This window comes from Cricetulus griseus (assembly GCF_003668045.3).
Source record: "Cricetulus griseus strain 17A/GY chromosome 1 unlocalized genomic scaffold, alternate assembly CriGri-PICRH-1.0 chr1_0, whole genome shotgun sequence".
NCBI lineage: Eukaryota > Metazoa > Chordata > Mammalia > Rodentia > Cricetidae > Cricetulus > Cricetulus griseus.
Window position 1 is genome coordinate 161,524,647 of NW_023276806.1, and position 15,306 is coordinate 161,539,952.

General features: G+C 40.4%; 1 protein-coding gene across 1 annotated transcript in view; it reads left to right on the plus strand.

Annotated features, from left to right (window-relative positions):
* Window positions 1-11,406, plus strand: part of Ube2n (ubiquitin conjugating enzyme E2 N) — a 33,845-nt gene extending 22,439 nt beyond the window's left edge. Inside the window, exons 2-4 of the mRNA XM_027394122.2 lie at window positions 9,449-9,695; window positions 9,860-10,000; window positions 10,587-11,406. Coding sequence (XP_027249923.1) covers window positions 9,449-9,695; window positions 9,860-10,000; window positions 10,587-10,627 — 429 coding nt within the window. The 3' untranslated portion in view covers window positions 10,628-11,406. The remainder of the gene's footprint in view (window positions 1-9,448; window positions 9,696-9,859; window positions 10,001-10,586) is intronic.
* Window positions 11,407-15,306: the final 3,900 nt, after the last annotated feature.

The window sequence follows — 15,306 nt, forward strand, 5'->3', positions numbered from 1 at the left end:
TAGACAATTTGTATGATAACATAGCAGATTTTCAAAGACTTTTCTCTATTTCATTTGTGTGAATGAAATTGCACCATTTCAGTTCTTAGTAAAAAGGAGGAAAAGTGGCATTATTGCTTAAATTTACTACTTTTGTGAGCTGGTGATTATAAAGGTCAAAAAACGTCCCTTCTTAAAGCCTTTCCTCTTTACTGCCCCAGCAGACCAGTTGAATCTTTAGAGTTCACAGTGTTTGCCACCAAGATTAAGAAGCCAGATGGAGTAGAGCCCAAAGCCTGGATTAAGCCTTGGCTCTATTTCCTGGTTTGGTTCTATTTTAACTGGTTACTCTTTGTTCCTCATTTATTAAATGAATATGAGGATTGAGTGAATTAATTTACGTAGAACACTTAGATAAACATTTGGCATGGATCATTGTATCCATTCTTATCTGGGCATAGTGCATTATTCCTATCCTTAGGAGCTTACAGGGTATGTGTGTAAACTAATAGTTGATGTGTTTAGGTATGTTTAGTTGGGGCAGAAGAATTGGGGAGATGATAGACAAGGAAATTAAGAAGTTAAACCTAATTTACAAGGACATTTTGTTAGAATTTTTTTCTTGTCAGCAATTGGATAATTGTAGATGCTGCTTATTCTCTCTGCTTCCCAATCAGGCTGACCTCTCTTTTGTAACAGTCCTCAGGCCTGAGCTTCCCCAAGGGCTGGGACTATAGACCTAAGTCACCTCATCTGCTTTTAAATATGTCTTGAGGTACATGTTCCCAATAGACACATGCATGTATTTTGCACTTAATGCCATTTACTAGCTGGGATTCTTGTCATCAGAGAGTTGTATCAGTTTGAGTGATGGTAGAGAATAGGAAAGTGGAAACACAGGAGAGGTTTTCCTTCTGTTTCAGACCTTTGAAACAATCTGACCGTACATAATTAGTCTTTCATATCTTCTGTTTCCCTGTCTTCATTTCTTTTTCCCTGAATCTCACAGGTGTATTGATTTAGTTTAATGGGGAGGGATAAAATTGGGATGTAGAGTTCTAACCCATAAAAGCATTAGGCCCCACCTATTGCTTAGTACTCTTAGTGGAGTAGAGTACTTTCTTTCCTGCTACTTAACTGGTAGGATGAACCCAGGGCCTTTTGTTGTTGTTGTAGATCCTTTGTATTTCTATGGAGTTTTGCTTGGAGACAAGGTTTGTATCCAAGGCTGGCTGTCACTTTATAACCGAGAATGACCCAGAATTCCTGTTACTCTACTCTCTACCCAATGGTGTATGTGATGCTAGGAATTGAACTCAGGGCTTCCTTCCCAAGTGCTTTTCAAGCACTCTGCCAACTGAGCCACATCTTCAGCCTCCAAGTAAGCTTTTTAAGAAAGCTTTCTTTACATTAGATTAAAAATCTTGGGCCGGGTGGTAGTGGTGGTAGTATATACCTTTACTTGGGAGGAAGAGGTGGGTGGGGTCTCTAAATTCAAGGCCAGCCTGGTCTACAGGGCAAGTTCCAGGACAGCCAGGGCTAAAGAGAAACTCTGTCAAGAAAGAAAGAAAGGAAGAAAGAAAGAAAGAAAGAAAAAGAAAGGAAGAAGGAAGGAAAAGAAAAGGGGGCTGGAGAGATGGCCCAGAGGTCCTGATTTCAATTCCCAGCACCCACATGGTGGCTCACAACCATCTATAGTGGGATCTGATACCCTCTTCTGGCATAAAGTTGATAAAGCACTCATAGACATATAAATAAATATTTAAAAAAAAAGAAAAGAAAAAGAAAAACCTTCTCAGATTTAGTCCTTGTTACCACATCTTGGAAAGAGCTTCTCTTCTGCTACCTAAAAAATCCAGGAGGTAGAAGAGAAGGGGGAGTATATTGAAAACCACTATATTCATTTGACTTTAGGATAAGCATCTTCAAGAGGTTCCATAGGCCAGTGGCTTGTCTAGGGTTACAGAATGCAGTAACATACAGACAATTACTGGTTAGCTTAGTTTTCCAGACTTTCTTAAACTTTTTAAAGGTGAACTTGAAATCCAGGTCAGAATGGGAACTCTTTTAAAGACATGCTTACATAGAGTTAACTTTAGCTTAGGGAAGTGACCTTGTGCTATAATTTGGAGAGAAGAAAAACAAATGACAAGCTGCTGGGGTGAAGTAATGAACTTTTAAAGAGTATTTGTTTTTTTTTTTTTTTGTTTTTGTTCCATCTGTTCATGTCTTTGTCCAGTAGAGGGTGGTGTTCACTGGAAGAATTAGCATTGTTCCTTGTGATTAACTAATATTTTGTGTAGTTGCCCTTTTTTTTAAAATGAGTCACTTTCATACACAGTGTTTTGACTGCAGCAAACAGCAATTCTGACCCATTAGTGACTCCTGGTCTTCCTATATTGCTTAGATTATTTTTGAAGGGAAAACAGTGATAGTATAAAGTTCTATAAAAACTTACCCACTTATTAAGTAAATTCATTCTTAATGATATCATTGAATGATACCAGTGATATCTTGAATTTTACTCATTAGATGATGGCATCTTGTGGCTAAGAAACAGTTGAAAAGTAGCTAGTTTGAATTATGTGCTTAGTGTAAATTACAACCTGGATTTCTGAAGACTCGGTATGAAAGAAGAGCTAAGCTGTTCTGTTAGTCATTTTATACTGATAGCATGTTGAGATAGTATTTTTATATTGGGTTAATAATTGGGTGAAAATTTTAGAAGCTAATTTTTTCACATAAATAAATTATTGTCCTAAGAACACACACACACACACACACACACACACACACACACACACACACACACACACACACACAGAGAGAGAGAGAGGACAGAGAGAGAGAGGAGAGAGAGAGAGAGAGTGTTAGCTGGTAGACACACTTGCCTGGTGACCTGAGGTCTATCCCTGGAACCTACATTGTGGAAGGGGGAAAAAAAAGAACTTCTACAGTTTCTCTCTGACTTTCAAGGCAAATAAACACGTTAAAAATTGTGCACCAATTTTAATACCAGTGCTCCAGAGGCTGAAGCAGGTTGATTTCTGTGAATTAGAGGCCAGCTTGGTTTACATAAGAGCCTGTCTCAAAATGAAACAAAATAAAAATGTATTTTTTTAAATATGCTTGTGTTGGGGGTGTTGCCCATGTATCAGTATTATGTATTTCAGTATAAAATATCTCATTATTAGCCGGATGTTGGTGGTGCGCACCTTTAATCCCAGCACTCAGGAGGCAGAGGCAGGTGGATCTCTGTGAGTTCAAGGCCAGCCTGGTCTCCAGTGCCAGGATAGGCTCCAAAGCTACACAGAGAAACCCTGTCTCGAAAAAGAAAAAACAACAACAAAAATCTCATTCTTTTATACACATGCATATGTAAATTCCATTTCATATGTGCATCAAAAAAAAAAGAAAAAAAAGTTTAAACACTTCAGGCGTTGGTGGCGCATGCTTTTAATCCCAGCACTCGGGAGGCAGAGGCTAGGTGGATCTCTGTGAGTTCGAGACCAGCCTGGTCTACAAGAGCTAGAGCTCCAGGACAGCCTCCAAAACCACAGAGAAACCCTGTCTCGGGGGGAAAAAAAAATCATATGTGCATCTTAAATAAACATTGCAGCTTTTCCACTTATGATTTGAAGTATGACAGGAAAATTGGCAAATTTCTTTTTTACAATTTTACCTATAGATTAAGGGTCTCCCCCCACCCTGGGGGGGGGTTGGGGGGCTAGAGACAAGGTTTCTCTGTGGCTTTGGAGGCTGTTCTGGAACTAGCTCTTATAGACCAGGCTGGTCTTGAACTCACAGAGCTCCTCCTGCCTCCTCCTCCCGAGTGCTAAGGTTTTTGTTTTATAAAACAATCTCTCAGGGCTGAGGGATAGCTCAGCCGTTAAAGGCTAGGCTCACAACCAAAAATAAAACAATCTCACTGTGTAGTCTTGATTGGTTTAGAACTCACAAAGATGTATCTGCCACTACCTTTCCAGTGCTGGGATTAAAGGCGTGCCCCACCATGCTCTGCAGAAAATTCATTTAAGTAATTTTCGTACCTTTAATAAAAACGACTAAAAACAAGAACTTTCACTGTCAATGCTTTCCCCCTCTCTCCTACACTGGTTTTGGGTCTCAAATAGCCAAGGATGACCTTGAACTTTTGGATTTTCTTGCCTCTACTTCTGAGTTACAGGTCTGTGCTACCATGTCCAGCTAATATGCTAGGGATCTAAGGTTTTGTGTAAGTTGGAAAGCACTGTCAACCCCACTCTGTAGCACAGCCTTTACCTTTTCATTAGGGGAAACACCTTTTACCCCCCTTTAAAGATTTTTTGCCGGTGCTGTCCCTGGTGTTGCATGCCTTTAATCCCAGAACTTGGGAGGCAGAGGAAGGTAGATCTCTGAGAGTTCAAGGCCAGCCTGGTCTACAGAGTGAGTTCCAGAACAGCCAGGTCCACACAGAGAAACCCTGTCTTGAATTAACAACAAACAACCAAAAAATGATTTATTTTATTTTATTTTTTGGTTTTTCAAGACAGGCTTCTCTGTGTATCTTTGGAGCCTGTCCTGGAACTCACTTTGTGGACCAGGCTGACCTCGAACTCACAGAGATCTGTCTGCCTGTGCCTCCCGAGTGCTGGGGTTAAAGGCGTGTGCCACCACCACCCGGCTAGAATGTATTTTTTTTTTATCATTTATTTTATTTGTACATCTGTGTGCATGCCTCTGGGTGCCCACAAAGCCCAAAAGAGGGAGTTGGAGCCCTTGGAACAGATGGTTGTGAGCCACTTGGTGCGGGTGCTGGGAATCAAACTCTGGGCCTCTGCAAAATCATAAATGCTCTTAACCTTGTAGACAACTCTCCAGCCCTGAGGGGAAACATCTTAGGGCTTTTCTTTGGCATTTACAAATTGCAGGCTTCACTGCTGTTACACTTTGGTGCAATCACTAAACAAAATGAGGTTAATTTGAACACACATTATCAGTCTGGTAGCTGGGACTGGTAGCACCTGGGCACAAAGTTACTAATGGCCAGTAATGTAATTTTCTTGGATAAACTGGGCAAAGGATTCACATCTAGGTGTGCAACAGTGTGAGATTTTATGCTACAGCTAGGTTTCCTGCTAAAGCAGTGGTTCTCAACCTTCCTAATACTGTGACCCTTTAATACAGTTCCTCATGTATGGTGACCCCCAGCCATAAAATTATTTTTGTTGCTACTTTTAGTTCCTGACCATCCTGAGTTACATGTCTAGAAAGAAAACAAAAATCCCAACAACATAAAACCTTATAATCTTTTAGTTAGGGAAATTTCCATTTACTATTTTAGGAATTTTTTTCTTTTTTCTTTTTTGGTTTTTCAAGACAGGGTTTCTCTGTGGCTTTGGAGCCTTTTCTGGAACTAGCTCTTGTAGACCAGGCTGGTCTCGAACTCATAGAGATCCACCTGCCTCTGCCTCCCAAGTGCTGGGAGTAAAGGCGTGGGCCACCAATGCCCAGCTTATTTTAGGAATTCTTAATTGTTTTATGTGAGTATGAAAGGGAGGGGAAGAGAACACCTGCATCATGGTGCCTGTAGAAGTCATAGGGCTTCAGTGACAGAACTGTCTGCTGACCCATCAACTAATATTTTTTGATTGAGGTTGACCAAGGGTAACTGCAGCTGTGGGAAGATAAATTGAGTTCAAGGGGAGAACACTGTAACTGCACAAAATAGTGATGGAGCTTGCTCAGAAACAGTAAACAAGTGAAGCAGTTGGAATTGCAGCTCCACTTTGTCACTTAAAGAATCCTACTGTATACTTCACGGTCTTTCTGATAAAGAACTGTAAAATCTGAAAGTACTTCACATTTAACTGTGTTAGATAGTAGCAAGAGAGATTATTTCCTACCTAATATTTACTTTTTACTTCAGTGATTAAGGGTTTCAGGTAATGGTGTCAGAGCCTTGTTCTCACAATTTATGCTGTGTTTGGGAAATAAACAGTGTTTCATCAGATAATTGTCTGTTTATTGTGTCACATTCATGGCAACCTGAGAGGAGGGATGTTTTGTACATCTAAAAACTTACCAACAGTGTATATTCTAATGAAATCTTATGATCGATTAGGTCATGTTTGTGCTTTGTATGTACTTTTTGGTTTTGGGTCGGTCTTGCTGTGTAACTTGCCACACTATCGCAGTATACAGCCTTGAATGCAAAGCTACCTACCCTTTTACCTGAGCTGCCCAGGTCCTGCACACCCCACTAATGTGTTCTTTGGGAAGAGTGCCTAACTAAGGGTGGGTAAACTGATAGCCCATGTATGATTGTGGCATCTGACGAAGATGAAGAGTGATTTTGGAACTATTTTAGGATATGATCTTGGAGGTACTTTGGGTAGCTTGTTAGAGCTTTAAATAGCTGTTACTATGTATAATCAGGGAGTGGTGACTTAGATTTTTGGACCCTGTCCTCCCTTTCCAGCTTCCTTTTTCAAGGAAACCTGGAATAAAACAGTTGAGGAAAAGGCCAAAATGGAAGAAATGTTACTTTTTTAGTTTTTCATTTCTTTGCACTTATACTGATCTTTACATTTTTTTTTCCTCTTAAAAAATAAAGGCCAGGCCCCTTCCTTGTTTTTCCTAGTTAACTGTTCCCTGTGGGAAAGGAGTAGGTGTAGTCTCTGAAGTGGGAGTGTGTCTAGGAGGTCAAGGAACTGTAAGGGAGTTCAATTGGATTGAGCACAGATTGGGGTGCAGGGTAGCTGAAGGTGAATTGGAAAGGTAGGCAGAGAAGTCCATCGCAAGGCTCTGACTTTTCAATACATGTGGGAGGTAGACCCAGGGAGTAAGGTAGCAAGGGGGGAGGGTGGGAAGACTAATGCCATCATGTGACAGCTCGAATGGAGAGTTTTTTATTGGGGGGAAGGGAATGGGGAGGGGGAGACAGGCCTCTTGAAGACAGAAAAAGGGCAGAGAGGAGAGAGGCAGGTGGCACTTGTCTGGGGGCGGGGCGTAGCGCATGTCCACAGAGACTAAGTAAGTAGGACCTTGAGGAGGCCAGAGTACTGCCTGAGTACTGGCAAGTACATGCACATATCCTGCCAGGTCCCCAAGGGCAGGCCAGTGCAGGTGCCTGAATGCTAATAAGTATGTCAGGTTTTATTAGTCTGCCATTTGAGAGCAGGTGGAGGCTTAAGCAGAGGTGTAGGAGTGGTGAGAAGCAGTAGAGCCATGGGTAGACTTCTGGAACCTTTCTTTTCTGTCTTTGCTGGGGATCATCCCAGGGCTGTATACATGTTTACACATATTTTTGTCCCTGAGCAAATTTTTTTATTTTTCGTGGCAAGGTTTCTCTGTGAAACAGTCCTGGGACTCACTTTGTAGAGCAGGCTGGCCTCGAATTCCTGTTTCTGCCTCCCGAGTGCCGGGATTAAGGCGTCCACCACCACTGCCCGGCCAGGTTTTTGTTTTTTAAGTTTTTAAAAATCAGGCTAAATATTTAGCCTATAGGGGAAGATGGCTCAGTGATGTATTAACTGACATAAGGAAAAATTGGGGAAATGGGGAAGATCAGAAAGTTGAGTTTGGGTTGCTGTGTTAGTCCATTTTCTTTCATTGTACTAAAGTGTTAAAGCTGGAACTTAATGAAGACAAGAGTTTTAGAGTTTGAACTGCAAGGTCATACAGCTTTTTGTTTCTCGTGAGGACCTGTCCCTCTCTATTACAACATGGCAGAGAAGCTGGAAGGAAAATGGTCCTTTGCAGAAGATGCCAAGCTTGTGGAGTGGCTGCACTTTATAACAGGAAATCCAGCCTTATTATCTCCTACTAGGAAAAATACCATAAAGTTTGAATGATTTGAGGAAAGGTCACAAAGGAAAGAGCTGGTTCAGGAGAGATGTTGGAGCAAAGTTCTTGGGAGGCTCAGTGAGGAGGGGGCTGTGCCTTGGTAAAGTGCTCTGGTAGTTCACAGGAACATGTGAGAAGCCCAGCAGCATATGGGAATGTGTGCAGATCCTGTCATGTAAAAGATGTGTGCCATCTCATGAAGTAGGAAGCAGAGCACCAATCTAAAGCAGGGATGAAAATGGGTATTTTGGCTGGGTGTTGGTGGCTCACACCTTTAATCCCAGCACTCGGGAGGCAGAGGCACATCTCTGTGATTTTTGAGGCCAACCTAGTCTACAAAGTGAGTGCCACGATAGGTTCCAAAGCTACACAGAGAAAACCCTCTCTCAAAAAAAAAAAAAAAAAAAAAAAAAAAAAAAAAGAAAAGAAAATGGGTATTTGGAGGTTCCCCTAGTCATGGGAAATAGAATGTGATATGATTATTGGGGAGCATTACAGGCCCTTTACAAGAGTTAGTTTTAGGCTTATCGTCATGGGCCAATGCACCCTGCCTTCCACCCTCCATCCCTTACATCTCTTACACTTTACGTGCCTTAGACATGTTCTTATCTCTTCCTCCAAAGACAGATCCTACTCTCTATGTCTGGCTGACCTTGAACTCAAGAGATCTGCCAGCTTCTGCCTAAGTACTTGGATCCAAGGGTGTGCTTCTGCCACAATACCCAGTTTCCTAGACTTGTTCTCCAATACTTCATTATAGTTAGCAGGTGGAAAAATCCTATGAGAGGAAAGTGTGTGCTTAATTTGTGTCTTAGGTACGAAACATTCACATTGTTTTTTGTTTGTTTTTGGCTTTTCGAGACAGGGTTTCTCTGTGGCTTTAGAGGCTGTCCTGTAACTTGCTCTTGTAGACCAGGCTGGTCTCGAACTCACAGAGATCCACCTGCCTCTGCCTCCCAAGTGCTGGGATTTACAGCCACCAACGCCCGTCTGTAACACTCACATTGTATTAGGCACTACAAGTCATCTAGAGATGGTTTGAAATATACAGGAAGATTTCTGTACTTTAAATACAAATAAATACTGTACTATTTTATGTAAGAGACTTGAGCATCCAGAGATTTTGATGTCCTAGTATTTTAGACCTAGTTTGCCCTTGAATACAAAGAATGTATTGCAGCAATCCTGGTGTCATTTTTCTTTCCTTTTACATGAATATAATTATGTCTGTCTGTCAGTATCATCCATCCACCCACCCACCCACCCATCCCTATATCTTTTGAGAGGTTCTCCCTACATAGCCCTGGCTGTCCTGGAACTCACTGTGCAGACAAGGCTGGTCTCAAAGCCACAGAGATACATCTTCATCTGCCTCCCAAGTGTTGGAATTAAAGGCATGCACCACCATGCCCATCATAAACAGTTTTTTTTTTAAAGCATTTATTATTTGTGAAGGGGATGTTTGTGTGCCATATTTTGGCATTATTTGGAGGTCAAATAAACATTTTTCGAGTTTTACATTTGATTAGCTAAATTATCACTGGGAGATTCTTTTATGTCTAATTAAAAAAGATCTGATTTTAACTTTGGTGTTTAGTGAAATGACATTTGTTTCACAAGTGTGTTTATTTTTCTGTTGTAGGAAACCCAGCGTTTGCTGGCAGAACCAGTTCCTGGCATTAAAGCAGAACCAGATGAGAGCAACGCCCGTTATTTTCATGTGGTCATTGCTGGCCCCCAGGATTCCCCCTTTGAGGGAGGGACTTTTAAACTTGAACTATTCCTTCCAGAAGAATACCCAATGGCAGCACCTAAAGTACGTTTCATGACCAAAATTTATCATCCTAATGTAGACAAGTTGGGAAGAATATGTTTAGATATTTTGAAAGGTAAGTGTTGTCACTTAATGTGTCCTTTCTGTCTTAAGCATTCCATATTTAGAATGTAAATATTGTAATCTCATGTTAACACCAGTGTGTGGGAGGGAAGTTCAACCATTCTGGGCCTGTTTTTCATGCTTTATCATATCATACTGGGCCTGTTACCTTCATAGATAAGTGGTCCCCAGCACTGCAGATTCGCACAGTTCTGCTATCAATCCAGGCTTTGTTAAGTGCTCCTAATCCAGATGATCCGTTAGCAAATGATGTAGCCGAGCAGTGGAAGACCAATGAAGCCCAAGCCATAGAAACAGGTACTTCATATTCTTTTACCTGCTTTTTTTCTAAACAATCTTTACCCCCCCCTTTTTTTTATGAGCTCAGATTAAAAGTAATCTAGAAAAGGAGATCTTGCACTGTGGGTTAGATCTACATGGATCTAACAATGACTGTCTGCTTATGAGCAGTGTGTGAAGAGACTAGAAAACTTGAAATTGTTTTATACTGTCTTTATGGTTCATTTAAAGTACATAGCAGTTTGTAGAGTATAGAATCCACAAACTTCTTCCTGTGACAGTTACAACAAAATGAGGAACGTTATTGTCTATTCAGAAGTGAAAGACACAACCATCTCCATTTGTTGAATTTTATGAAAGGTTTGAATCTATTCTGGTCAAAATAGTGCGAACCTTAGAAAAACCAAGACCTCTTTCTAATCAGCTGTACTGTTTTAGTAATGAGATATTCAGAAAAGTGATCTGATCCAGTTTATAGGAGATATTGTGAATTTAGGAGGGTATGTGTAGCTTAGCATTTCCACAAAATGTGTTTATTTGTTGTTTATGGTTTTGAAAAGAAATCTGAGTTAACTAACAGTTGCATGTTTGTTTTTACCTACAGCGAGAGCATGGACTAGGCTATATGCCATGAATAATATTTAAGTCGATCAGATCATCAAGTGTACATCACTTCTCCTGTTCTGCCAAGACTCTTCCTTTTTTTGTTTGCATTTAATGGACACAGTCTTAGAAACATTACAGAATAAAAGCCCAGACATCTTCATCTTTGGTGATTACATGCACATTAGCAAATCTATGTCTTGTCCTGATTCACTGTTGTAAAGCATGAGCAGAGGCTAGAAGTATCATCTGGGTTGTTGTGAAATGTTTAAAAGCAGTGACTCTGCTTGGATTCGTTTCCCCATCATGGTTTAAGTACAAAGCACTGTGAATGAAGGTAGTTGTCAGGGTTAGCTGCCCAGGGGTATGGGTGTTTTTATTTTATTTTTTAGGGGGAAAATAGTTTTATTTTAATTTTATGGTCTCCTTTCCCCCTCCCTCTCTTTTGGGATCTAATTGCCGTGGTTAAATGCAGCTAACCAGTTTTTTAGAATATGCTCTCTAGCCAAGTCTAACTTTAGACGCTGTAGATGGACAAGCTTGATTGTCTGAACCAAAATGGGAACATTAAATAAACATCACAGCCCTCACTAATAACATTGTGACTTTGCTGTTAAGTGTAGATTCTCTGCCCCACCCCCAAAAGAAGAAAAAAGCTTGTGACCATTTTGTATGGCTTGTCTGGAAACTTCTGTAAATCTTATGTTTTAGTAAAATATTTTTTGTTATTCTACTTTGCCTTTGTACAGTTTATTTTACTGTGTTTATTTCACTTTCCCAATGTGACAATCGTATTTAAAATTAAAACTGATGGAACATTCTGTTTTGGTCCTCTCCATCTGACAAATTGATTGGCAAGAGGAGAATTTCACCAGTTTGTTTCATTGATGCAGATTTGTGTTAGGATTTTACTGAGTGAGTATTTATAAACTGGCTCGGAGCATGCATGAAGCATCAGTATCTGTTTTTTTTTTTTTTTTTTTTTTCCCTCCTAGAAATTTTAAATAAATGTTACCTGATTTAATTAGGTGATCATTGGTGTCTTGCCATAATGTTTGAAAGTTGATCACACCCAACGGTCAAAATAAAAAGGACAGGTAGATGTCCTTATACGGGACTTTCACATGTCCACATTTGAGCCTCAGATTGTAAGTTATGACTTGGTTCTTGTCTGAAAACCTGATTGTTTGTGCCATTAGGAAACCAGTTGAGGTTTGTGGAGGCAGTTTTGAATCCTCCTTGTAGACCCAGTGAACAAATCCCAAGCAACAGGCTTAACAAGGGATTATCAGCTCTTCAGTTTCCTGTGCTTTTATCCCTCTGGGCTGGTGTGCTTTCTCTCTCTCTCTCTCTCTCTCTCTCTCTCTCTCTCTCTCCCTCCCTCCCTCTCTCTCCCTCTCCCTCTTCCCCCCCTCCATCTTGGTTTTTTTTTTTTGGTGTGTGTGTGTGTGTGTGTGTGTGTGTGTGTGTGTGTGTGTGTGTGTGGTGTGTCCTGGAACTCACTGTGTAGACCAGGCTGACCTCCAACTCAGAGATCTGATTGCCTATGCTAGGATTATAAAGGCTACCGTGCCCAGCTACTCCTTTTATCCTTTAATTTGGTATTAGTAATTATTTTCTTCTCATTTGAAACCGTTTTTTTTCACCTTTTTCTACATTGGTATTAGTAATTATTTTCTTCTCATTTGAAACCGTTTTTTTTCACCTTTTTCTACATTGGTATTAGTAATTATTTTCTTCTCATTTGAAACCGTCTTTTTTCACCTTTTTCTACATTGACTTTCTGATTCTTGTTATTTTGAGTCATGTCTGTGTAAGTCCTGACCGTAAGGACTTAACTTATAGCCCATCTTCATTTCCTCACTTCATATCTTCTGGAGTTTCTTCAGAATGTGGTGTATATTATTGTGTTCCTATGTAAGATGAAGAATTATCTATTAAAATTACATTTTCAACATGTAAGAGCTTTTGATGACTGGTAACTGGATCTTTCCACATAAATGCATTTTGTTAACAAATATTTAGAATAAAATTGCTAATGGCCCTACCTGATACTGTAAATTTTAAAGCTCTCTTTCAGCAGTTGTTACAATTCTTGGGCAGATAACATCTTTTGATCACAGCTAAGAAAGCTCTCATTTAACAACAAACAAAACCATCTCAGAACTTGAAGTAATTAGCCATGGGGCAGTATTACTTCCTGAAAGCCAGTACTGCTCCTTGCTATAACTGATGCCACACAGTGAGTTACATGTTACCCACACGTAGGGTTCTAGTGTGCACTGAGGTTTAGTTTCCTATTTTACATTATGAGTTCCTGGCATCACTTTTTTTTTTCTTTCTATTTTTTAAAAATTTTGGTGAGTCTCCATTGTTTTGATGAGACCTGTAATCAGCCAGTTGGAAGAAGCAAGAATATGTCTGGACTTTTCCTAAAAGACTTAAAGGAAACAATAGGTCAAAATAGAGTTGAATCCTAGCAACTAAGTTTGGCCCCTGGTGGTTTCCTTAGCCAACACTGAATGGTTGGATAAAAGCAGTTTGAGTTACATGGCAGTATTTCAGAAACAGAGTATTCAAACATAAACAGTCTAACATTTGAATGAAGATGTGACAGTAGTGGGTTGACCCACCATAGCTCAGGAACCTATTAGCAGACACCACAAGGACCACACACTATCACTCCCCTTTCTGTTAGGAGTTGGTTAGTTATTCCCAGCCTACCTGTTGCATATGGAGTCCTCTTCTTACAAACCTTTGACTTTGTAGCCCCAGCTGAAGGAAGAAATTCACTTGTCAAAGGCATTTGAACATTTGCCTGCTGCTGGTTGGGGATGTGAATGAATAACTTGGACCTTGCTTTTGAAGGAACAATTTAGGCATAAGGCACAGCACAATAGTTACAGCTCTGGTCCTGGAGAAAGGAAGTGCTGGAAAGGCTACCCTTCTGGACTCAGGCTGGACAGATGCCTCCAGCCTCCAGACAGTGCATACAGAGAGCTCAGTGTGAGAAGAGATGTAACCTCTCCCCAATTGAAATCAGTTCAGAAGCTCTAGAGTAGTGGTTCTCAACCTTTCCTAATGCTGCTGCAACCCTTTGCATTGCTACTTCATAACCGTAATTTTGATGCTGTTATGAACTGCAGTGTAAATGCTGTGTTTTCCAATGGTCTTACGGGAACCCTATGATATCTGGGTGGGGGTGGGGGGTCGAGACTCAGAGGTTGAGAATCACTGCCCTCAGCCAGGTATCAATTTGAGCTTTGTGGTCTGAATGTTTTTGTTATGCTTTGTCATCTATTTTGCTGTGATTCACTTCCACTCACTGTGAGATTAGTTATTCTTGGTTCTCTCAGATGGTAGGCCTTCTGTATATAATACTGAAAACCTTACACTAGACCAGGAATGTATTTGTAAGGTAAGCCTCAGTGCAAATTGGTGTATCAAAACCACCCAGATGCTGTGGTTAGCATTTCTCAAGAGGGTGGGAAAAGAACATCTGGTGTCCTGTAAGATAGCGTGAGGCCAGTCAGCCAGGTAGACCTAAGTGGTGCCATGGGACATTTTTGATGGATTAGGAGTGTTCTTTTGGCTGCTCAGACTCAGTTTGTATTACTGCAGTTTTAGGAATACAATATAAGAAAGCTGTCCACATACAAAATTACAAAACGAGATGAAAAAGTGGGTACCTAACTTAGTATTCCAGAAGAAATATGTAATTTATTGGAATGTATTCTGGGGTTGGGAACATTTTGTTTAGCTATGAAGCATGCTGCCTAAGGAACTATATCAGGGTTTATATTTTAAGTAACACAAAAGGAAAACATGTTGAATGTAATAATTTCAAAGAAGTATATAAATAATAAAAATCTATACCAATTGGATGTGATAATTTGTCTATTTCCTTCACTCTGCACTCTCCTCTACATTGTTCCCACTATATCACTAAGGCTGGGAATAATATGTTCTAAAAATTAAACTTTCCCACTGTACAGTTTTTTGTTGGTACTGGAGTTTTTTGTTTTTTAAAGATTTATTATGTATACAATGTTCTGCCTGCATATATGCCTGTAGGGCAGAAGAGGGAACCAGATCTCATTATAGATCATTGTGAGCCACTATGTGGTGGTTGGAGATTGAACCTCTATATAAACTGCTGAGCCTTCTCCAGTGCTCACTGGATATGCAAGTACTACCACTGATCTTTATTCTAGCCCTGTCATTTGCATATAGGACTGAATCTTTTGAAGGATGAAAAAAGATCTGTAACCTCACAAGCTTAACACAGGCCTTGATCCTGTTATCTGGAATTGGCTAGAATTTAGCCAATGGTGTTGGCCTGGAAGGCATTAAAAATGGGGGAGAAGCTAAGCTTGGTGGCTCATACCTTCCAGTGCCAGGAGGCAGAGGTAGGCAATCTTTGAGTTCAAGATTGGAAAAGCTAGGGAGGACTACTTTGGGGAACATCTGTCTCAAGAAGAGTTGGGGGTGGGTGGGTTTGGGTGTTTTGCCTACCTGACCACTGTGTTTGTGGCTGCCAAAAGGGCTTTGGATTCCTGTATTCAGAGACAGTTGTGAGCCTCTGTAATGGGTACAAGGAACAGAATCCAGGTTCTCAAACCATCTCTTCAGCCTCAAGAAATTACTTGTAGCTTGATTTTGCAGTGTAGGTCCATATTACATTTTGGTAAGTATTTGGTAGGGGATTATGTTTTTTAAAT